Below are 25,123 nucleotides of genomic sequence, written 5' to 3'. Positions count from 1 at the left end.
AGCCCCAGGTTACTGTCTGTGTGGAGGTTTGCACATTCTCCCCGTGTCTGCGTTGGTCGCACCCCCACAATCCAAAGATGTGATGGGTAGGTGAATTGGCCATGCTAAATCGTTTCTTAATTGGAAAAAAAATTGGGTACTTAAATTTATTTTTAAAAAGATGAGACAAGGCAGGGATGCGCGTTGTCCCCGCTTCTATTCACCCTGGCAATCAAGCCTCTGGCGATCGCCCTTAGAATGGCGAAAAATTGGAAGGAGATCCACAGAAGGAACAGAGAGTACAGAGTCTCACTCTATGTGGATGACCTGCTCCTCTACGTCTCGGAACTCCAAAGCAGCATGGGAGGGATTATGATGCTCCTGAAATTTTTTGGCCTTCTCGGGCTACAAACTCAACTTGAGCAAAAGTGAAATCTTAATAATAATAATAACCGTTTATTGTCTCAAGTATGAAGTTACTGTGAAAAGCCCCTAGTCGCCACATTCCGGCGCCTGTTCGGGTAAGCTGGTACGGGAGTTGAAGCCGCGCTGCTGGCCTTGTTCTGCATCACAAACCAGCTGTCTAGCCCACTGAGCTAAACCAGCCCTTCCCGATGAACCCGCAAGGGAGAGGAGCAGAGCTGGAGGAACTGTTGTTCGAACAAGCCCAAAACACATTCCGATACCTGGGGATCCAAATTGCCCGCAACTGGACATGGAACAACAAATGGAACCTGATAAGTCAGGTGGAAAAAGCAAAGAAGGGCCAGCTGAGTTGAGACACACTTCCATGGCAGGGAGGGTTCAGACGATCAAGATGAACGTACTGCTTAAGTTCCTCTTCAGATCCATACCCATCTATAATCTCAAGGCCTTTTTTTATACAACACAGAAAATGATCATGGCATGTCATAGTCATTAAACATACAGTGCAAAAGGAGGCCATTAGGTCCATTGAGTCTGCACCGACCCACTTAAACCTTCACTTCCACCCAATCCCCAGAACCCAATTACACCATCTAACCTTTTCAGTCACTAAGGGCAATTTATCATGGCCAATCCACCTAACCTGCACGTCTTTGGACTGTGGGAGGAAACCGGAGAACCCGGGGGAAACCCACGCAGACACAGGGAGAACGTGCAGACTCCGCACAGACAGTGATCCAGCAGGGAATCGAATCTGGGATCCTGGTGCTGTGAAGCCACAGTGCTATCCACTTGTGCTACCGTGCTGCTCAATGTGTGTGTGTGTGTGTGAGGTAGGGTGGGAGGAAAGAATCCAAGTCTTACAAAGAAAAAGAAGCAGGAATAGTACCACTTGGCAGCCACAGCAGAAAGAATGAGAGGACAGGTAAGGGAGTCGGAAGCAGATGGAGGAGAGCTCCTGCAGAGCGACGTCCCTCGAGCCCTTGCCACAACAGTGCTCTCATCCCCGCCAGGCAAGCAGTGGTAATAGCTACGCTCCTGATATGGATCCAGCTAAGGCAACACTTCGGCCTGACTGAACGTCCATCATGGCCCCCAGCACGGTAGCATTGTGGATAGCACAATTGCTTCACAGCTCCAGGGTCCCAGGGTTCGATTCCCGGCTTGGGTCACTGTCTGTGCAGAGTCTGCACATCCTCCCCGTGTGCGCGTGGGTTTCCTCCGGATGCTCCGGTTTCCTCCCACGGTCCAAAGATGTGCAGGTTAGGTGGATTGGCCATGATAAATTTCCCTTAGTGTCCAAAATTGCCCTTAGTGTTGGGTGGGGTTACTGGGTTATGGGGATAGGGTGGAGGTGTTGACCTCAGGTAGGGTGCTCTTTCCAAGAGCCGGTGCAGACTCGATGGGCCGAGTGGCCTCCTTCTGCACTGTAAAATTCTATGAAATATGCAACAATCACAGTTTTGCGCCAGCCATAATGGACGCCACCGTTACAAGTTGGAGACAGGATGGGGTGGGGGGGAAATCACTGACAGTCACTTTTACATGGACAATAGACGAATGACGCTAAAAGAACTGACAGAGAGGTTTCAACTACCCAAAGGGAACAAACTGCGGCACACATAGATCAAAAACGCCCTCTATAAGGAAACAACGATGTAACCACGGACACCGGGAGACTCAATGGCTCACTGGTAAACGAGCTGCTGGACATGGGTGACTTAGGGAGGGGGAAATGCAAGACCCTGTATGAGCGACTGTTAGAGGAGGCATGCTCCCTGCTGGGCGAGACAAGGGAAAAATGGGAGGAAAAACTAGGGATAGAATTAGGGTGGGGATTCTGGAGCAAAGCACGAAACTGGGCAAACTCCACTCCACGTGCGCAAGGCTAAGGCTAATGCAGCTAAAGGTGGTGCACAGAGCAATCCTAACCAGAACCCAAATGAGCAGGTTCTTCCTGGAGTTAAAGGTCAAATATGAACAGTGCCAGGGAGTTCCGGCCAACCACACCCATATGTTCTGGACATGCACCAGACGTGTCGGGTTCTGGAAACGCTCACCGTGAACCTGGCTCCATAGCATAGCAGTAATATGACAGCACATGGAAGTGTAAATCCATGTTCATTAGTTTGTAAAGTATTTTGGGTAAGAAACTACTGGATGCATTACCTGGAGAGTAGCTAGGGGACCTCATGTTTGCCACATCATTTACCAAGATTGAAATGCAGAGGCAACTTACTGCTCCTGAGGTACTAGACCTCCAACTGGCGATATCACTGTTCAGTGACGTATACTATGTGCTGATGCGTGGTTAGAATAATGGTGGCAATACACGAATAGTCCATGTTTCTCACTACATTGCTCTCAATAATCCACCATTCACAGTTCTCAGTTGCTTAATGACCAACGACAACTCTCTTCCTCACAGCTGGGTTGGCAGGAAAAGAGATGAGTGCTGTTTCTTTGGGGTCAAAGTGTCTTTAAGACTTTATAGTGATGGAAGGTTAGAACAAAAGTCAAACATTTATGGCATGTACAGCAATCTAATATTTGAATCAGGGCATTTGCAATACTCCAGAGTACTGTAAATTCTTGATAAATTATTAATGGGACTTTGAGGGTTAGCTCTGCCATTGGGACTGGACTCTTCCCACTCTGCTCCAGTTAGTTCTTTGGACTAATGTCCTTAACAGGTTGGGTAATCTTAACTGGGCAAGTAGTGGAAAAGTTTTTAAATAGGCCTCAAGTGTTGCTAATCTGTGCACAAGCTTTCTGGACTTGGTGCATTTCTGGGCAGGGAGAAGTGGAAGGGGGGAGGTGATGTTTTCAACATTAGACAAACATCAATTCGATTTTTCTAATCATGTGGTTTGCAAATACTTCAGAACTGTTACAAGTGTCAGAACTTGTCAAATCTAGCTAACCTGTGCACAAAATAAAGATTGACCAAAGTACGTATCTGCTGTCTGTAAACATCCTCCCAGATTATAAATAAATTGGTGGGAAAAGGGATGGTAACAAAATCAAATTAAGCAGTTACTTATAATCAACAGAAACAAATTGTGTAGAAAAAAAGACAGGTCTTCTTGACCCAGATATTCGTTACAAATGAAAATGAAGAAGAATTTGTCACATAAAATGAATTAAAGGAGCCATCAAGGTGTCAGTGCCATTATTTTGCCTGAATGGTTAATCAATGCCTTTAGCAGCAGGGTCACTTTTCTCTCATTTGCTCCAGCCGTTGTCTGGGTTTTGAAACACTTGTCATGAAAACTACAGCTATTTGTGTCTCAGAAAGGTTTGAAGCATTGAAGAATAATTAGTGGCTGAAGCAGAAATAAGTTGAGAATTGTCGTGTCCAAACTTAACTTTGAAGTTTGAGGAGAACCCCGAGATGTCATACCATACGGCTGTGTCAGGATTTGAAGACTTACAACAATAATTATTACTCCAATTCTACCTAATATCATCTCAAAATTAGCATTTTGGACATTTGATTTTTGTTACCCAGAATAAGATCCTTGGCATGCAAGTAGTTGCAGGTGGGAGCAGGTTTATGAATAGTATCTCACAAATGTTAAGCACACTTTAGGGCTTTGTCAGCCGTCACATTGTAAAGCATCACTCTCTGATGTACATATACCATTTACATTGAAAGTTATGCAGTTCTTGATATGTAGACAATGGATACCATGCATATTTATACAACATTTATAATGCAGTAATTACCAAGTAAACTCATTTATATAAAAATGGTGCACAATCAATGATGTATACTATTTGCAAATAGACACCATTCTTGTTCTGCATCTCGTTTGCAAATGCAAGTATACAGAGTTTTGGTGTGCATCAATATATAAGACAGGTATAGACAGCCCATCTAATTTATAACAGGCATTGGATGCATAAAGAACGTAAGAACTAGTAGCAGGAGGTAATTTAGCCCCTCGAGCCTGCTCCGCCATTCAATATGATCATGGCTAATCTCATCTCGGCCTCAACTCCACTTATCTGCCCGTTCTCCATAACCCTTCAAACTATTGCGAATTAAAAATCTGATCATCTGTCTAAAAAGGGTTTTTGTATGTATACAATGTATTATACCAGAGTCATTCTTGTACATTTCACAGGTATATGCAGTCTTATTTATAAACTGTTTGAGCACAAGCATGGTAAGACTAATTCTGAAGTTCACCCTCGGCCAAAGTGCAGCAGCAAGGGGTGAGGAAAGATAAATAATTACAGGCTTTTGGAGACTTCAGTTATGAAGAAAGATTCAAGCAACTAAACGGATTCTCACTGAAGAAAATACAAGAGGGAAAAAAATACAGGTTTCCAAAATAACAAAGATAGAAATTAAGTGCAAGCAAGCTACTGAACCTGAGCAATTTGAAACAGCACTGTAATAGAGGGCATAAGTATGTCATCTGTAAAGATGGAGCTCAATTAAATCAGCCATCACTAAAATAACGTAAGCAGAAATATGGCACAAGTGGTTGCTTGGAGGAGACAGGCTGGATTGGCTGTTACCAAATATGGCATTTGCCTTAGGATGCATGAATTGTTTCAATTGGTTGGAATTGTTGTTACCCTTAAGATTAATACATGCAGTGCAATCATCAACGACAAGAGAGCAAAACTTTACCTTTTGTTTATTAAGGATCACATACATGAAGGACCGTCCACATCGTGCTTGTACATGGGATGGGTTTGCCTTTAAAATGGTGCCAAAATCAAAAATGGCAGTTTTCTTCTGATTAAGATGTGCATAACACCGAGCTCTAGTGAGGAGCGAGGCTTCATCAGTGCCTCCTAGAATAACAATAAGATATTAATAATAATAAGATATTAAGAAGTGCTTTGCAGCATGAATAACATATAGTAATTTGGAGGTTTTCTAAATTAATTCTCAGGTCATGGGCACATTGAAATTGGGCGGTATGATGTTGTGGGCATCACAGAGATGTGGCTGCAAGGGGATCAAGGCTGGGATCTATATAATCCAAGGATATGTGTCCTATTGAAACGACAGGCATATGGGCAAAAAGGGTGGGATTGCGTTGTTAGTAAGGAATTAAGTTAAATCGATAGCAAGGAGCGATATAGGATCAGACAGCATAGAATCTCTGTGGGTAGAGTTGAGGAATCGCAAAAGTAAAAAAGACCCTGATGGGAGTTCTGTACAGGCTCCCTAGCGGTAGTCAGGATGTGGGGCAGAAAATAAATCTGGAGATAGAAAAGGCAATATTACAATAATCATGGGGGACTGCAATATGCAGGTGGACTGGGAAAATCAGGTTGGTAGTGGATCCCAAGATAAGGAATTTGTGGAATGTCTTAAGAGATGGTTTTTTGGAGTAGCTTGTGGCAGAGCCTACGAGCAGACAATTCTGGATTTGGTGATGTGTAATGAGGCAGACTTGATTAGGGAACTTAAGGTGAAGGAACCCTTAAGGAGCAGTGACTACAATATGATAAAATTTACCCTGCAGTTTGAGAGGGAGGAACTGCAATCAGATGTATAGGTAATACAATTAAATAAAGGAAACTACAGAGAAATGAGTGAGGAGCTGGCCAGAGTTGATTGGAAAAGTAGCCAAGCATGAAGAGAATGGAGCAGCAATAGCAGGAGCTTTTGGGGGTTATTTTGGAGGCACAACAGAAATTCATCCCAAGGCAGAGGAAACATGCTAAGGGGAGGACGAGGCATCCATGGCTGATGAGGGAAGTCAAGGACAACATAAAAGCTAAAGAAAAAGCATACAAAGTGGTGAGGATTAGTGGGAAGCCAGAGGATTGGGAAGCTTTAAAAGTGAGCAGAGGACAACTAAAAAGTCAATGAGGGGGAGAAGATGAAGTATGAGTGCAAGCTAGCTAGTAACATAAAAGGAAGATAGGAAGAGATTTTTTTCAATATATAAAAGGTAAGAGAGAGGCAGAAATAGCCATTGGACCACTGAAAAATGTGGCTGGAGAAGTAATAATAGGAAGCAAAGAAATGGCAGATAAACTGAATAGTTACTTTGCAACAGTCTTAATGGTGGAACACACAAGTGGAATGCCAGAGCTCCAGGAGAACCAGGGGACAGAGGTGAGTGCAGTGACCATTACTAAGGAGAAGGTTCTGGGGAAACTGAAAGGTTTGAAGGTGGACAAGTCACCTGGACCAGATGGACTACACCCCAGAGTTCTAAGAGCTATCTCAGGCGATCGTGGAGGCATTGGTGATGATCTTTCAGGAATCGCTGGAGGCAGGAAGGGTCCCAAAGGACTGGAAATGTAATACCCCTGTTTAAGAATGGAGGGAGGCAGAAGACAGGAAATTATAGGCCAGTTAGCCTGACTTTGGTCATTGGTAAGATTTTAGAGTCCATTGTTAAAAGATGAGATCGCGGAGTACTTGGAAGTGCAAGATAAAATAGGACTGAGTCAACACGGTTTCGTCAAGGGTCATTTCTGACAAGTCTGTTAGAGTTTTTTGAGGAAATAACAAGGAAGTTAGACAAAGGAGAACCAGTGGACGTGATTTATGTAGATTTCCAGAAGGCCTTTGACAAGGTGCCGCATAGGAGACTGTTAAATAAGTTAAGAGTCCATGATGTTACGGGTAAGATCCTGGCACGGATAGAGGATTGGCTGACTGGATGAAGGCAGAGAGTGGGGATAAAGGGGTCTTTTTCAGGATGGCAGCCGGTGACTAGTGGTGTACCTCAGGGGTCGGTGCTGGGACTACAACGTTTCACAATATACATTAATGATCTGGAGGAAGGAACTGGAGGCATTGTTGCTAAGTTTGCAGATGATACAAAGATCTGTAGAGGGGCAGGTAGTACTAAGGAAGCAGGTGGGCTGCAGAAGGACTTGGACAGGCTAGGATAGTGAGCAAAGAAATGGCAGATAGAATACAATGTGGAAAAGTATGAGGTTATGCACTTTGGAAGGAGAAATGGAGGGGAAGATGTTTAGGAAATCAGAAGCACAAAGGGGCTTTGGAGTCCTTGTTCACGATTCTCTTCAGGTTAACGTGCAGGTTCAGTCGCAGGTAGGAAGGCAAATGCAATGTTAGCATTCATGTTGAGAGGGCTAGAATACAAGACCAGTGATGTACTTCTGAGGCTATATCAGGCTCTGGTCAGACCCCGTTTGGAGTATTGTGAGCAGTTTTTGGTCCCGTATCGAAGGAAGGACGTGATGGGCTTGAGGGTCCAGAGGAGGTTCACAAGAATGGCCCCTTGAATGAAGAGCTTGTCGTATGAGCAACGGTTGAGGACTCTGCGTCTGTACTCGTTGGAGTTCTGAAGAATGAGGGGGATCTTATTGAAACTGACAGGATACAGTGTGGCCTGGATAGAGTAGATGTGGAGAGGATGTTTCCACTTGTCTGAAAAACTAGAAGCAGAGGCAGCATGGTAGCATGGTGGTTAGCATACATGCTTCACAGCTCCAGGGTCCCAGGTTCGATTCCCGGCTGGGTCACTGTCTGTGCGGAGTCTGCACGTCCTCCCCGTGTGTGCGTGGGTTTCCTCCGGGTACTCCGGTTTCCTCCCACAGTCCAAAGATGTGCGGGTTAGGTGGATTGGCCATGCTAAATTGCCCGTAGTGTCCTAAAAAGTAAGATGGGGGGTTGTTCGGGTATGGGGTGGATACGTGGGTTTGAGTGGGGTGATCATTGCTCGGCACAACATCGAGGGCTGAAGGGCCTGTTCTGTGCTGTTCTATCTATAACCAGAAGACGCAATCTCAGACTAAAGGGACGATCCTTTAAAACAGAGATTAGGAATTTCTTCAGCCAGAGGGTGGTGAATCTGTGGAACTCTTTGCCGCAAAAGGTTGAGGAGGCCAAATCACTGAGTATCTTTAAGACAGAGATAGATAGGTTTTTGATCAATAAGGGGATCAGGGGTTATGGGGAGAAGGCAGGAGAATGGAGATGAGAAAAGTATCAGCCATGATTGAATGGCAGAGCGGACGTGATGGCCTAATTCTGCTCCTCTGTCTTATGGTCTTATCACTAGCAAGGCCAGAATTTACTGTGGTTGAATTCACAGGTTTAGAAAGTGCTGTTGTAAAGCCTTTGCAAATTCCAACCTGTGGATATTATAACTGCAGCCATGGCACACGGGTAGTGGTGCAAAAAAGCAGGAGCATTTTTAAAATTGGAATTAATTGAAAAAGGAATTTGGGTAAGACACATCTTCTTTGAAGTGATATGCAATCATTAAACATACATTTGAAGGGCTTTATGTAATAATTATTTCTGATGGGAGTGTGCTGTTCAAGATCACTTCAACTTGCTATATTATCCTCATCTAGTCTGTGGTGAGTTTGCTTAATGACCCATTCACAGCTACATCTTCTGTACTTTTCATCATTTTAAAAGATTAGACCGTGGCTTCTCTCAAATCTTTATTTTTGTATTGGAAATGAAGTGAAGATTTTAATCAGTCTATCTACAGTATGCTATGTTTGAATCTCAGGTTCTCTGTTCTCAACCCGCTCTAATACACAAATGATCAATGTATGAAGCTATTCTGTGGGGTCAATTCAATAATCCCACACTTGCAATCAGAAAGACATTTTACAAGACAGCAAGGATATAACTAAGTATTTGCCTCTTCTGTCCTACGTGAAGAACAAATTACTTGCATCAGTTTGAACTTCTAACATCTTGATTTGATGTAGCATTCTGGCTTTATCTTCTGTCCTTATGTTAAATGAATAGTTTGCAGTTAAATGTTAAGACCCACAAACATTGCATAAACAGGGTAGCATAATGGCTGTGGAACAAAGATTTGCAGTTAATTTCAGAATGCCAACTTCCGAATCCTCACTTCAGGTGGTCTAAGATCCATAATATAAGGATCTGAATTACTAAAGATAATGGACCAAATATGTGAGCTAATCATGTATTTGTATCAGGAATTCTGCTTGATACAAGCCTGGAGCAAGAAAAACAAAATGCTACTTTGCTATTTACATAATTCACTGCATCTAATTTATTGCATTCTTCAGCGTTCTAAATTGTTCGGGACAGCCAAAATATATTTTGGAAAACTAAGACATCTCTCCCATTAGTCAGCTTTTAAAGGTTACTCAAACTGAAACAAGGCCACAATCACTGGTACTGGCAGATAAGAGAATTTTCTATTTCCATACTGTTGCTTGTGTTTTGCTTTGATTAAATGTTTTCAATTCAAATGCTATGTTCAGCCAGTAGACAGATTGTAACCGGACCACTGGAGATCCGGGGAGTTACTGCTCTACCACAGCATCGATAGGGCTTGAGGGGGTACTGACTTGACTACTCCAATGCTTTCCTGGCTAGTCTCCCATCTCTCACTTTGCATAAACTAGTTTCATCACAAATTTTGCTGCACATATCCTATCACACACCAAGATCCATTCACCTATCAGCTTCATACTCGATGACCAATACTCGATGGCTGCTAGTCCACCAGTGCTTCAATTTTCAAATGCTTTTTCTCTCCCTACAGATGCTGCCAGACCTGTTGAGATTTTCCAGCATTTTCTCTTTTGGTTTCAAATACATATTCTTGTATTCAAATCCCTCCATGTACTCTCACGCCACTCTCTGACTTAAAGCTTCTTCAGTCCCACAACCTACTGAGAATTTCATCTTCTCCAACATTGAACTCTTCTGCATTCCCAGTTTCCATCACCCAATAATTTTCTTTTTATTCTTTTACAGGATGAGAGCACAGCTGACAAGGTCAGCATTTGCCATTCGCAATTACCCTAAAGGAAATCATGGTGAGCCATCTTATTGAACCTCTGCAGTCCATGTGGTGTAAGTAAGCCCACAATTCTGTTAAGAGGGGAGTTCCAGGTTTTTGACCCAGCAACGGTATAAGATATAGGGTGTGATTTAACCACTGCATTGCGTCTGGTGTGGATCTGGGCATGCCTGATAAATAGCGGGAAAGGCCTAAATCTAAGCCCCTCAGGGGAGGTTGGAGTGGAGTCGGGGGGCTGAAGTATTCTTGGTCAGGGACTTACCCTGAGCCAGGGGTTTGAGGGTCTGTGTGGCCTTCAAGCCATCTTTAAATATTGTGGAGACCCATAACAGGGCAACCACTGCTTCAACCTGTCTGTCTCATTAAACACTTCCAAGGACAGAACTTTGCTGTGGCTTCAATGCTGAAAGTCAATCTCACTACCTTTGACTGTGATCAGCCTCTAGCTTCACAGCTGAAGGCTATTGCAAATTAAGAATTAGCCTTGTTAGTTGTGGGAACATTTCAAAGCTAGAAGTTGAGTTTGCTGCGTGCTCCTGCTGGTGGCTGCAGGTGCCTGGGGGCTGCTATTGTTATTTCTTTCCTTTTCTGTAGCCGGAAAGGACAATTTTTCTAAGATACCTGGGTCCTGGACACCGGGCTCAGGAGGACATAAGCGTCCAGAAGGTAATCCGGTTTGAAGCAAGGAGATGCCGCGGGACCTGGTGTTCGACATTGTTCCAAATGGGACACTTGCTAATGCCATTGTCCGTCAAGATCAATGATGCCCGTACACCTTACGCATGTGCCTCAGAAGACTGTCTCGAGAATGAGCCAGTGCAGCACCTGTGCCATGTCTCGCGGACTTGGCACCCTGAGAAGGACGACACCCTCTCCCGGTGGCCGTGAAGGTCACCACAGTCTTTAACATTTAGGCCACCATTTCATTCCAGGGCTCGAGCGGGGACCTGTGTGGCATTTCAATTTACATCCCACAGGTGCATCCGGGAGGTAATGGGTACCCTGTATGCTCAGGCACCAGATATTATCGGTCAACCTGGATCAGGCCTACCAAAATGACCGGGCTGACCCAGGTCCGGAGGCAATAGATGGCACGTATGTCACCCTGCCTGCACTGGGGCATCAGGGTGACCCTTTAATAACAGGTAGGAGTTCCACTCCATGAATGTTCAGATTGTACGCGAATAACCACCTCTGTATCATGCACGTGTGTGCCCGCTACCCAGGGAGCGTGCATGACGCTAAATCCAGGGAAACTCGAGATCCTTGACTCCTTCAAGGACCATCCCAGGATGACGGGTTGGCTCTTGGGGGACAAGGGATGCCTGCTGAAGTCCTGGCTGATGACGCCTGTGCGGAGGCCTGAGATCGAGGCGGAGACCCATTATAATGAAGTCCATGCTGCCATCTATACTGTCATTTAGTTGCTGAAAATATGGTTCCGATGCCTGGACTGCTCTGATGCTGCCCTGCAATGCACCCCCCAGAGGGTCTCCTGCTTTGTGGTGGTCTGCTATGCCCTTCACAACCTGGCACAGCAGTGTGGTGACATGCTGCAGGAGATGGATGGACATGAGGCTTCGTCTGAAGAGGAGGCAGACCACGAGGGCCTGGAGGGTAGACAACGGCAAGGGTCCGATGGAGGACCACACTCTCACCAGATACTCACCCCTCCTTGTATAGTGTTTAATAATACCATTTGTGACTTTTTTGATACTGAAGCAGTCCGTGACCAAATGCAGCAAGTTCTAGACTGCATCATTGAATATCCCCACTTCTGACCTTATACCGGAAGGAAAGTCATTTAAGAACTGAAGATGGTTGGGCACTACCTCGAGGAACACTTGCAGTAATGTCCTGTGGCTGAGATGATTGACCGCCAACAACCACAACGGGTGGGCTTTAACTAAATGGGAACAAATTAGGATACAGAAGTCTTGATAACACGCACGAACAGACTCAAAAACAACTTCTTCCCCACTGTCACCATACTCCTAAATGACCTCATTAACACTACACCCTGTGTGCTTCATCCGATGCCAGTGCTTATGTAGTTACACTGTATATCTTGTGTTGCCCTATTATGTATTTTCTTTTATTCCCTTTTCTTCCCATGTACTTAATGATCGTTGAGCTGCTCGCAGAAAAATACTTTTCACTGTACCTCGGTACACGCGACAATAAACAAATCCAATCTAAGCTGCAGTGCAGAGAAACACAGCGCTATAAAACAGCACTCGTGTCAGACTGGGGGCCTCAGCAGGGAACACGCGGCCGAGGCCACATATAGCACTGTTTTGTGCACTGAGCTCCACTCACTGGAACTCATGTAGCAAGAGACCGGGACACCATTTACTATGGAGCCCCCGAGCCACACTCCCCAATGCACTATGGCACCGTCAACCTGGCAGTGCCACCTGGACACCTATGCATGCCGTCTGGTCCCCGTTTGTGGAGATCAGTACTGAATGGCGCTCGCCTGAGGTCTCCGAAGCGAAGGAGATAGATCCCATGCCTCGGGAATCTGAACATTAAAGCGAGACTAGCTGTATCGCTTTAATATACAGATTGGCTAAAAAGTGATCCCACTCCCATTTTCTTCCTTCTTCGTAAGACGTTTATATGGATTCTGGGGCTTTTTCCCACCCCCACAAATGCCATAATTAATTCATCTACCTTGGTGAAGATGGCCTTGGGGATGAAGATCGGGGGAGGGAATCTGAACAGGAAGAGGAATCTTAGCAGCACATTCATTTTTACTGTCTGCACCCTTCCTGCCAGGGAGAGAGGGAACGAGTCCCACCTTCGCAGGCCTCTCTTTACCTATCCGCTAGGCTTGGCAGGTTACACTTATGGATCAGTGTCCAATTGTGGACTACCTGGATCCCATGCATCGGAATTTGCTTTAGGTCTGTTTGAACGGCCCAAGCTCTGGTTCTCCCCCTGGGGATTCATGCGTAAGATTTCACTCTTGCTCATGTTAAATTTGTGACCCGAGAAGGCTCCGAACTCCCTTAGGAGTTCCATTATTCTAAGGGGTTGAGACATTACAGGAGCTGGTCATCCGCATAGAGTGAGACTCTGTGCTCTCTGTTTCCTCTTTGGGTGTCTTTCCACCCCTTTGACGACCTGAGGGCTATGATAGCCAGTGGTTCGACTGCCAGGACAAATAGCAGCGGGGACAATGGACATCCCTGCTTGTGCCTCTGTGCAGCAGAAAGTATTTAGAGTTTGTCCTTGAGCTCATCATGGGAGCACCTGTACAGTAATTTCACCCACATGGTGAACCCTGGTCGAAACCCAAACTGTTCCAGCACCTCCATGAGGTACCCCCATTCAACTCTGTTGAAGGCCTTTTCTACATCCAGGGAGATGATCACTTCTGGTGTCTCCTCCCCAGGTGGAGTCATAGTCACGTTCAGCAGGTGCCTGATGTTCATCATTAGCTGTCTGTCCTTGACAAACTCTGTCTGATCCTCCGCCACTACTTCTGGCAAACAACTCTCCAGTGGCCTCACTAGGACTTTGGCGTCAGTGTTCAGGAATGAGAAGGGTCTGTATGACAGGCACTCCTTTGGGGTCGTTGTCTTTTTTAGGGACCAGCGTGGGCAGCAGGGCCTCTCTCAACAGTGAACCATTGAACATCTCCCGCAGGTGCAGGGCCAGTACTGCTGCAAACTTAAGAAGTCTACTGGGAATCTGTCTGGACCTAGTGCCTTCCCAGACTGCATGCAGTTGATGCTCTCCATGACCTCACCCAGCCCTAGTTCCAGTCCATGTTTCTTTTCCTCCCCCACTGCAGGCATGTCCAGTCTGTCGTGAAACCACTTCATTTTCGAGTCCCTTTTGAAGGCTCAGAAGTGTACAGTTCCCGTAAAAGGTCGCAAAGGCGTCTTTAATCTTATTTGGCGCTATGACTGCTGTTCCAGTTCCTCATCTATGCTATCTCCCTCGTGGCTGCCTGCTTTCTCAGCTGGTGTGCCAGTAGATGGCTGTCCTCGTTGCCATTTCTGGCAGAGCTGGTTCACTGTTTTCCTGGTGGAGAGGTCAAATTCCATTTGTATTTTTTTCCTCTCCACCAGCAGTTCCACTGGTCGGGGCTGTGGAGTAATGCCGATCCACCTCCAATATGGAGTCGATCAGCCGTTGCTTTGCCGCCCTTTTTTTCCTGTCCTTCAGAGCTCTGCATGCTATTATTTTTCCCCTTATCACCACCTTCAATGCCTCCCAGAATGTGGAGTGTCAGACCTCTCCATTTTGGTTGCAGGTTACATATCCGTCAAGGGCATGCCCATCTCCAACCTCATAACCATGTGTGGCGCATGGTCTGCAATTATATTGCTCCTTCGTCATATCCGATTTTGTTCCTGATCTGGGGCTGGACTTGTCCGTCGTTGGCCCTGTACACAGTTGAAGTCTCCAACCATGATGAGCTGGTTGGAGTTGAGGTCGGGGATCTCCACCATTGTTTTTTTAATGAACTCGGCATCACCCCAGTTAGTGGCGTATATATTTAGAAGACCCACCGGTGTCCCTTCCAGGATCCTGCTGATCATCACATAGCGTCCCCTTGATCTGTCACCATGTTTGTCGCTGTAAAGGCTGTCCTTCTGTTGAACAGAGTAAGAAGTCTTGCACCACCAGGTTAAAGTCCAAAATATTTGTTTCGAATCACGAGCTTTCGGAGCACAGGTTCTTTCTCAGGTGAACAGAGTTGTGCTCCGAAAGCTAGTGATTCGAAATAAACCTGTTGGGACTTTAACCTGGTGTTGTAAGACTTCTTGCTGTGCTCATCCCAGATCAACGCCGGCATCTCCACATCATGGCTTTTGTTGAACAGTATGACCACCCCTTGTCCTTGTGTCGAAGCACACCAGATACGTCTGTCCTACCCAGCTTTTCCTCACCCTCAGTCGGTCCTCCTCTGTCAGATGTGTCTCCTGAAGGTAGACTACGTTGACCATCAGGCTTTTTATTTTTGGATGGGCGAAGACTCTGGATATTTTCACCGGCCCGTTAAGTTCCCTTACATTGCAGGTGACTATTCTGATTTGGGGAACGCGGGGATGTTCTGTTCCCCCCCCTCCCGTTGGGTCAGTCATATTTACCCAGTGGGTGTGCCCCTGCACGCCGGGGTTTCACTTTGTTCATGGGCCATCCAAGATGGCCACTATCGTCTTCATCTTTCCAACCATCTCCATGTGCGACCTATTGTAACCAGCATTCTACCTGCCCCCCCAACCTAATCAACAACACTCCCTGCGCCCCTCTGCTCTTGCAGTCCCCTCTTCCCTTTCCCTGTAAACCTATTGCCCCCCCCCCCAAGAAAGAGCTACCTTTTAATAATAATCTAATAATCTTTATTATTGTCACAAGTAGGCTGACAGTAACACTGCAATGAAGTTACTGTGAAAAGCCCCTAGTCGCCACATTCCACCACCTGTTCGGGTACAGAGAGGGACAATTCAGAATGTCCAAATTACCTAACAACATGTCTTTCGGAGCTTGTGGGAGGAAACCAGAGCACTGGAACAGACACAGGGAGAACGTGCAGACTCTGCAGACAGGGACCCAAATGGGAATAGAGGAAAAATGGGGCAACAGATTAGCTGTAGATTATTCCATCCCACCATCAGACTCACCATGGACTACTCTCCAGAATCGGTTGCATTCTTGGACATACTCATCTCCATCAAAGATCACCTCAGCACTACGTTTTATCGCAAGCCCACAGATAACCTCATGATGCTCCACTTCTCCAGCTTCCACCCTAAACACATTAAAGAAGCCATCCACTCTGAACAAGCCCTCCGTATACACAGGATCTGCTCAGGCGAGGAGGAACGCAACAGACATCTACAGACACTGAAAGATGCCCTTGTACAAACGGGATGTGGCGCTCGATTTATTGATCAACAGTTCCAACGCGCCACAGCAAAAAAACGCACTGACCGCCTCAGAAGGCAAACATGGGACACAACCGACAGTACCCTTCGTCATCCAGTACTTCCCTGGAGCGGAGAATCTACGACATCTTCTTCGCAGCCTTCAACACGTCATCGATGAAGACGAACATCTTGCCAAGGCCATCCCCACACACCCTCTACTTGCCTTCAAACAACCGCGCAACCTCAGACCATTGTTTGCAGCAAACTACCCAGCCTTCAGGAGAACAGCGACCACGACATCACACAACCCTGCCATGGCCTCTGCAAGACTTGCCAGATCATCAACACGGGTACCATCATTACACGTGAGACCACCACCCACTAGGTGCGCGGTACATACTCATGCGACTCGGCCAACGTTGTCTACCTCATACGCTGCAGGAAAGGTTGTCCCGAGGCGAGGTACATTGGTGAGACCATGCAGTTGCTGCGACAACGGATGAACGGACATCGCGCGACAATCGCCAGGCAGGAATATTCCCTTGCAGTCGGGGAACACTTCAGCAGTCAAGGGCATTCAGCCTCTGATCTTTGGGTAAGCGTTCTCCAAGGCGGCCTTCAGGACGTGTGACAATGCAGAATCACCGAGCAGAAATTGATAGCCAAGTTACGCACACATGAGTACAGCCTCAACCGGGACCTTGGATTCATGTCACATTACATTCACCTCCTACCATCTGGCCTGGGCTTGCGAAATCCTACCAAATGTCCTGGCTTGCGACAATTCACACCTCTTTAACCTGCGATTATCCCACTCTCCAGTCGCTCCGCCTGGAGAGAAAGACTTAATTAACTGCAAAGACTCGCATTCAAAGTATCGTCTTGGATCATTCATTTTGTCTATATATGTGTTTCTACAACCCACCTTTTCATTCACCTGAGGAAGGAACTGCGCTCCGAAAGCTAGTGATTTTAAAATAACCTGTTGGACTTTAACCTGATGTTGTAAGACTTCTTACTGTGCCCACCCCAGTCCAATGCCGGCATCTCCACATCATAGATTATTCTTGTAAAACCTCTGGTGTATAGATAATGAGTCAAAAGGTCACCTTCTGTATTGTAAACTTCTACAGACCATCAAATCTGTATCTAATTATGGGTTATTCCCAGGTTCATCCTTTCAAGATCCCTTAAAATCTTTACTTCCAAAATAACAGTCAATTTATCTTTTAAACATTTCAATTTATTCTGCATTCATAGAATCATAGAATTTACAGTGCTGAAGGAGGCCATTCGGCCCATCGAGTCTGCACTGACCCTTGGAAAGGGCACCTTACCCAAGCCCACACCTCCACCTTATCCCCGTAACCCAACGTAACCTTTTTGGACACTAAGGGCAATTTAGCATGGCCAATCCACCTAACCCACACATCTTTGGACTGTGGGAAGAAACCGGAGCACCCGGAGGAAACCCAGGCACACACGGGGAGAGCGTTCAGACTCCGCACAGACAGTGACCCAAGCCGGGATCGAACCTGGGACCCTGGAGCTGTGAAGCAACTGTGCTAACCACAATGCTGCTGCGCTGCCCAAACTGCATTGGAACCTTGAAAGTGTTTCAACATTCTCCCAAACCTATAGCCTATAGCGTAAAGCAGAGATAATCAACATCTCGTCAATCTCTAGACCAGTCTTGTACAGAACATAAATTAGGAGATACAAAGAATCTCATCCCATTTATGCCCATCTTTTCTTTAAAAAAGATCCCGACAGGTTTCATTTTGCTGCCTATGTCGAGTATTGAGGGTGTCAATGTTAATCTTCACTGATATACTGTTGCCTTCATATTTATATAAACACATCAATTAGAAGGGATTACATTAGTGTGGCAATCTGTCAGATCAAACAGGTCAGACATGTTTGATCTGGTAGATTGCAACGGTAATAGTATGATTGATTAAATATTTAACTCCTAACTCCCTGAATTCAGCTTGTAGGACCTCATCCCGTTTTTTACCTATATTGTTGGTGCCTATGTGCACCACGACAGCTGGCTGTTCACCCCCAGAATGTCCTGCAGCCGCTCCGAGACATCCTTGACCCTTGCACCAGGGAGGCAACATACCATCCTGGAGTCTCGATTGCGTCCACAGAACCGCCTGTCTATTCCCCTTACGATCGAGTCCCCTATCACTATAGCCCTGCCATTTTTCTTCCTACCCTGCTGCGCAGCAGAGCCAGTCACAGTGCCATGAAACTGGCTTCTGCTGCCTTCCCCTGGTGAGCCATCTCCCTCAACAGTATCCAAAGGGATGCTCCAAAGTGAGTCCATCCGCAGCTCCAGAGCCTTCAAGCGGTCTAACAGGAGCTGCAACTGAACACACTTCTTGCACGTGAAAGAGCCAGGGACAGTGGACGTGTCCCTGAGCTCCCACATCGCACACGAGGAGCATGACACGGGTCTGGGATCTCCTGCCATGTCTTAAACCTTAGGTAAATTTATACAACAACAATTTCAAAATAAAAATAAATAAATTAGACAATGAAAAGAAAAACTACTTACCAGTCACTTACCAGGGTTAAAAAGCACCTCCGAAAAAGCACCTTCTCTCACTCTGCACCGAATTACCTCACTGCACCAAATTACCAAGTTGCAATTCCCACTCTGGATGTGCCTCACTCCAGCTGTGTCTCTTTGACATGCGCAAGCTTCTTACCTGATATTCCCTCAAACCCTTCGGTTAGAGGAGGTGGAAGGGTGGGGGACACTGCAAGTGTAGTGTCTCGGGTTTAGCAACCGCCCGACTTGTTACAGACACTCACCTTCCCGACAGGCCCCTGCTCCCGCCGAAAATCCGGAGACCGTTCCCGCTGAAAGGTAAGCAAATTTAAAGGCACTCACTCACCTTCCTGACAGGCCCCTACTCCCACCGAAAATCCGGAGGCTGCTCCCGCTGAAAGGTAAGCAAATTTAAAGGCACTCACTCACCTTCCTGACAGGCCCCTGCTCCCGCCGATAATCCGGAGGCGGCTCCAGCTGAAAGGTAAGCAAATTTAAAAGTACTCACTCACCTTCACGACAGACCCCTGCTCCCACTTCCCAACAACCGTGGTTGTTTTTTTTTGGTTAGAGGAGGAGGTAGGGGGGGAAACACTGAGGAACGCGATCCAAGTCATCACACATGACATAACTTTGCCGCGGGAATGGAACAGTCCTATTTTCGGACCATACTATTCAGCTCAAACTGTCTGCAAGGGAGTGGGTTAAAATTTAACAGGTGGCCTATAATAAGGGAAAATGTGAGATTCTCCACTCTGGCAGGAACAAATGAAAAACAGAACATTATTTAAATGGAATGGGGCTGTAGAAATCTGTGGTGCAGCAGGATCTGGGAGTCCTGGTACAGGAATCACAAGTCAGCAAATAATTAGAAAGGCACTAACAGCACTGTGAATGTTTCTACAGCACATGTACTGCAGCAGTTCAAGGCAACACTCCACCACCTTCTCAAGAACAATTAGGGATGGACAATGAATGCTGGACTAGCCAGTGATGCCCACAGCCCACAAATTAATACAAAAATTGGAATGTTGGACTGTGTTGCAAGGGAATATACAAGTAGGAAAGTGTTCCTAGAGATGTAGAGGGCCTTTAAGTGAGACCGCATGTGGAGTGCTGTGTAGTTTTGGTCGCCTTACTTAAGGAGGTGATATACTTGCATTCAAAGCAGTTCATAAGAAGATTCACAGCTGGTTCCTGGGTTGAAGGGGTTGTCTTATGAAGGAAGGTGAGCAGGCTTCACATTTACCCATTGGAGTAAAGAAGAAAGTTGATCTTACTGAAACAGTTGATATTTTGAAGGGATCTGTCAGGAGTGGATGTTTCCCCTTGTGGGAGAGTTTAGAACTACGGGCATAGTTTAAAAATAAAGGGCAGAATTCTTCTTCCTGCCAACCCCATTCCCATAGCCGGCCAATGGGGTTTCCCATTGTGGTCACCCCACACTGTCGGGAAACCCACGGGCATGGGTGTGCTGCCGATGAAGCGGAGGATCCCACCGACTGAGGTTCCCGCAGAAAGGGCTTCCCATTGAAGACGGAGAGGAGGAAGATTCTTTTCTCCCAGGGGGTCACTGGATTTTGGAATCCTCTTTCTTAGTGAGCAGTGGAGGATGAATCATTGAATATATTAAAGGCTGAGTTAAGATAGATTTTTGATTGACAAGTCTGTCAAGGGTGATAGGGAGGAAAGCAGGGGCAAGCAGAAAGTGGAGTTGAGGTTACAATCAGATCAGCCATGATCAGATCAGCAGGGCAGGCTCAAGAGGCCGAAAAAACTAATTCTGTTTTTATGATTTTATGAACCCGTAGTGCGCTGTGAGTGGGTTATTGGCCAGTTACACTCCTACTCTTATGACTATTGACGAATTTACTTGGGTGATCTTCAGATTTTCTGCAAATTGCTCCCGTCTCCAAAATGGCCCACAGAAGTATTTTCACAAAATAAAAGTAGTGATGAACAAACAGTTGAAAGGACGAGAAAAATAAGCAACGATACACATTAGATAAAGGGGAGGTATTGGAAAAGATGGCTGTACTAATTAGTAAATAAGTCACCAGATCCAATGGGATGCACCCTAGATTGCTGAGAGAAATAATTGGTGGAAATTACAGAGGTTCTGGCCGTAATCTTAAAAATGGGGGTAATACCACAGGACTGGAGAATTATAAATGTCACACTTTTTTTGACCAAGGGTGTAAGAATAAACTCAGCAATTGATGGTGGGGAAACTTTTAGAAAAGCAAATCCTGGAAAACGTACCGTCACTTGGACATTTGTGGATTAATTAAGGATAGGCAGCACAATTTGTAATGGACAAATTGTATTTAAATATTGAGCTTTTTTGATGAGGTAACAGAGAGGATTAATGAAGACAATGCGATTGATGTGGTGTATATTGACTTCCAGAGGCTGTATATATGCTGGGTTTGTCAGCAATATTAACTCTGAGAAAAAGTTGCTCAATATCATGGCAGGTCTAGGTAGAGTAGATTGAAAGAACCTGTTCCCATTTGTAGACGGGCTTAGAACCAGAGAACATGATATGGTGATTGGCAAAAGAATCAGAAACATGAAGAAAATCATTCGCATGCAACGAATAATTAAGATTTGGAATGCAATGCCTGAAAGGGTGGTGGAGGCAGATTTAACTGCGAGTTCCAAAAGGGAATTAGATAGCACTTGAAGGGGAAAAAATTGCAGGGCTATACAGAAAAGGTGGTGAAGTGGGACTAGCTGATTTGCTCTTGCAGATAGCTGGCATGGACTCTTCAGGCTGAATGGACTTGTTCTATGTTGTAACCATTCCATTATTCTAAAAGAAGTATTTATTAGTTACATTTTCAAGCAAACACAGAATTTACCGTCACTACTCAAGATGTTGTTTCTAAATGAATTTGAAGATAAGAGTAAGCCAGTGATGGATGAGGAGGATAGAGTGGAGGTAGGCAAGGAGAATGGTATTAGGTTAACAAGACAAGGTGTAATAATAATAATAATCTTTATTAGTGTCACAAGTAGGCTTACATTAACATTACAATGAAGTTACTGTGAAAAGCTCCCAGTCGCCACACTCTGCCGCCAGTTCAGGTACACTGAGGGAGAATTCAGAATATCCAATTCAACTAACGCATTGGGATAGGTAGTTCACAAGAACATGAATTAGAATGTCTCAGCAGCAGGGGACAAAGGATAGCAATGCTTCAGAGGTAAAAGAAGTCAGTTCCAATGGCATGGTACCATGGTGCAGAAGGCTATTCAAGAGGGGGGAGTAAAAAGACAAATAGTTGTTATAGGGGATTCTATAATTAGGGGGACAGATAGTATCCTATGCAAGCCGGATCGGGAGTCTCGCATGGTGTGTTGCCTGCCCGGTGCCAGGGTGCGGGACATCTCTGACCGGCTTGAAAGGATATTGGAGCGGGAGGGGGAGGATCCAGTTGTTGTGGTCCACGTTGGGACTAACAACATAGGTAAAGCTAGGGTGGAGGACCTGTTCGGGGACTATCAAGCACTAGGAAGAAAATTGAAATACAGGTCCTCAAGGGTCATAATCTCCGGATTACTGCCCGAGCCACGTGCCAATTGGCATAGGGAAAAGAAAATTAGGGAAGTAAACACGTGGCTAAGGGATTGGTGTGGGAAAGAGGGATTCCACTTCATGGGACATTGGCATCAGTTTTGGAACCGGGGGGGGATCTGTACCGTTGGGACGGTCTCCACCTGAACCGATCTGGAACCAGTGTTCTAGCGAAGAGGATAAATAGGGTGGTCAGTAGGACTTTAAACTTCTGAGTTGGGGGGAAGGGAAAGTGAAAGCGACAGGGAGCATGGAGTTAAATGGCAAGATACGCAGGAGGATAACATGTAGGCAGGTGGATTTAAGCTTGAGGCAGACTAGGAATTCAACAAAAAGGAAGGATAACTTTGGACATCTTAGGATTTCCAATATCTGTAATGATAAGAAAGTTAGCATTAAGGCACTTTACCTGAATGCTCGTAGCATTTGTAACAAAGTAGACGAACTAATGGCACAGATCATCGTGAATGATCATGATGTGGTAGACATCACAGAGACATGGCTGCAGGGGGTTCAGGACTGGCAGTTAAACATCCAAGGATATACAACCTATCGAAAAGGCAGGGAGGTGGGCCGAGGGGGTGGGGTTGCCTTGTTAGTTAAGAACAAAATTAAATCTATGGCACTAAACGACATAGGGTCGGATGATGTGGAGTCTGTGTGGGTAGAATTGAGGAACCACAAAGGCAAAAAAACCATAATGGGAGTTATGTACAGACCTCCTAACAGTGGTCAGGACCAGGGGCGCAACATGTACCGGGAAATAGAAAAGGCATGTCAGAAAGGCAAGGTCACGGTGATCATGGGGGACTTCAATATGCAGGTGGATTGGGTAAATAACGTAGCCAGTGGATCCAAAGAAAAGGAATTCATGGAATGCTTACAAGATGGCTTTTTGGAACAGCTTGTCATGGAGCCCACAAGGGAGCAGGCTATTCTGGACCTAGTGCTATGTAATGAACCAGACTTTATAAAAGATCTTAAAATAAGGGAACACTTAGGAAGCAGCGATCATAATATGGTTGAGTTCAGTCTGCAGTTTGAAAGAGAGAAGGCAAAATCGGATGTAATGGTGTTACAGTTAAATAAAGGTAATTACGAGGGCATGAGAGAGGAACTTGCGAAAATATGAAAGCAGGCTAGCCAGTAATATAAGAAATTATAGTAAAAGTTTCTTTCAATACATAAGAAACAAACGACAGGCCAAAGTAGACATTGGGCCAATTCAAACTGATTCCGGAAGGCTAGTGATGGGAGACGAGGAAATGGCTGGAGAACTTAATAAGTACTTTGCGTCTGTCTTCACAGTGGAAGACATGAGTAATATCCCAAAAATTATAGAGGGTCAGGGGGCTGAGTTGAGTATGGTTGCCATTACAAAAGAGATGGTGCTAAAAAAGCTAAAAGGTCTTAAAATTGACAAATCTCCTGGCCCCGATGGGCTACACCCTAGAGTTCTGAGGGAGGTGGCTGAAGAAATAGCGGAAGCGTTGGTTGAGATCTTTCAAAAATCACTGGAGTCAGGGAAAGTCCCGGACGATTGGAAGATCGCTGTTGTAACCCCCTTGTTCAAGAAAGGATCAAGACAAAAGATGGAAAATTATAGGCCAATTAGCCTAACCTCGGTTGTTGGTAAAATTCTAGAATCGATCGTTAAGGATGAGATTTCTAAATTCTTGGGAGAGCAGGGTCGGATTAGAACAAGTCAACATGGATTTAGTAAGGGGAGGTCGTGCCTGACGAACCTGTTAGAATTCTTTGAGGAGGTGACAAGTAGGTTAGACCAGGGAAACCCAGTGGATGTGGTCTATCTGGATTTCCAAAAGGCCTTTGATAAGGTGCCACACAGGAGGCTGCTGAGTAAGGTGAGGGCCCATGGTGTTCGAGGTGAGCTACTGGCATGGGTTGAGGATTGGCTGTCTGACAGAAGGCAGAGAGTTGGGATAAAAGGTTCTTTTTCGGAATGGCAGCCGGTGACCAGCGGTGTCCCACAGGGTTCAGTGTTGGGGCCGCAGCTGTTCACCATATATATTAATGATCTGGATGAAGGGACTGGGGGCATTCTAGCGAAGTTTGCCGATGATACAAAGTTAGGTGGTCAGGCAGGTAGTGCTGAGGAAGTGGGGAGGCTGCAGAATGATCTAGACAGTTTGGGAGAGTGGTGCAGGAAATGGCTGATGCAATTCAACGTGAGAAAATGTGAGGTCTTGCACTTTGGAAAAAAGAATCCAAGCATAGACTACTTTCTAAACGGTGAGAAAATTCATAATGCCAAAGTACAAAGGGATCTGGGAGTGCTAGTCGAGGATTCCCTAAAGGTAAACATGCAGGTTGAATCTGTGATTAAGAAAGCGAATGCAATGTTGTCATTTATCTCAAGAGGGTTGGAATATAAAAGCAGCGATGTGCTACTGAGCCTTTATAAGGCTCTGGTTAGGCCCCATTTGGAGTACTGTGTCCAGTTTTGGGCCCCACATCTCAGGAAGGACATACTGGCACTGGAGCGTGTCCAGCGGAGATTCACATGGATGATCCCTGGAATGGCGGGTCTAACATATGATGAATGGCTGAGGATCCTGGGATTGTATTCATTGGAGTTTAGAAGGTTAAGGGGAGATCTAATAGAAACTTACAAGATAATACATGGCTTAGAAAGGGTGGACGCAAATAAACTGTTTCCGTTAGGCGAGGAGACGAGGACCCGTGGGCACAGCCTTAGAATTAGAGGGGGTAAATTCAGAACAGAAATGCGGAGACATTTCTTCAGCCAGAGAGTGGTGGGCCTGTGGAATTCATTGCCGCGGAGTGCAGTGGAGGCCGGGACGCTAAATGGCTTCAAGTCAGAGATAGATAAATTCTTGATGTCGCGAGGAATTAAGGGCTACGGGGAGAATGCTGGTAGGTGGAGTTGAAATGCCCATCAGCCATGATTGAA

General features: G+C 45.6%; 1 protein-coding gene across 1 annotated transcript in view; it reads right to left on the bottom strand.

Annotated features, from left to right (window-relative positions):
• Positions 1-25,123, bottom strand: part of ttc34 (tetratricopeptide repeat domain 34) — a 68,461-nt gene that overhangs the window by 26,464 nt on the left and 16,874 nt on the right. Inside the window, exons 4-5 of the mRNA XM_038822047.1 lie at positions 19,038-19,085; positions 5,051-5,217 (exon numbers count right to left, since the gene is read on the bottom strand). Of these exons, the coding sequence (XP_038677975.1) occupies positions 5,051-5,217; positions 19,038-19,085 (215 nt within the window). The remainder of the gene's footprint in view (positions 1-5,050; positions 5,218-19,037; positions 19,086-25,123) is intronic.

The sequence above is a fragment of the Scyliorhinus canicula genome, chromosome 16, assembly GCF_902713615.1.
Source record: "Scyliorhinus canicula chromosome 16, sScyCan1.1, whole genome shotgun sequence".
Lineage (NCBI taxonomy): Eukaryota > Metazoa > Chordata > Chondrichthyes > Carcharhiniformes > Scyliorhinidae > Scyliorhinus > Scyliorhinus canicula.
Note: the sequence above shows the minus strand (reverse complement) of the source record. Positions and strands in the feature narration are given on the sequence as shown.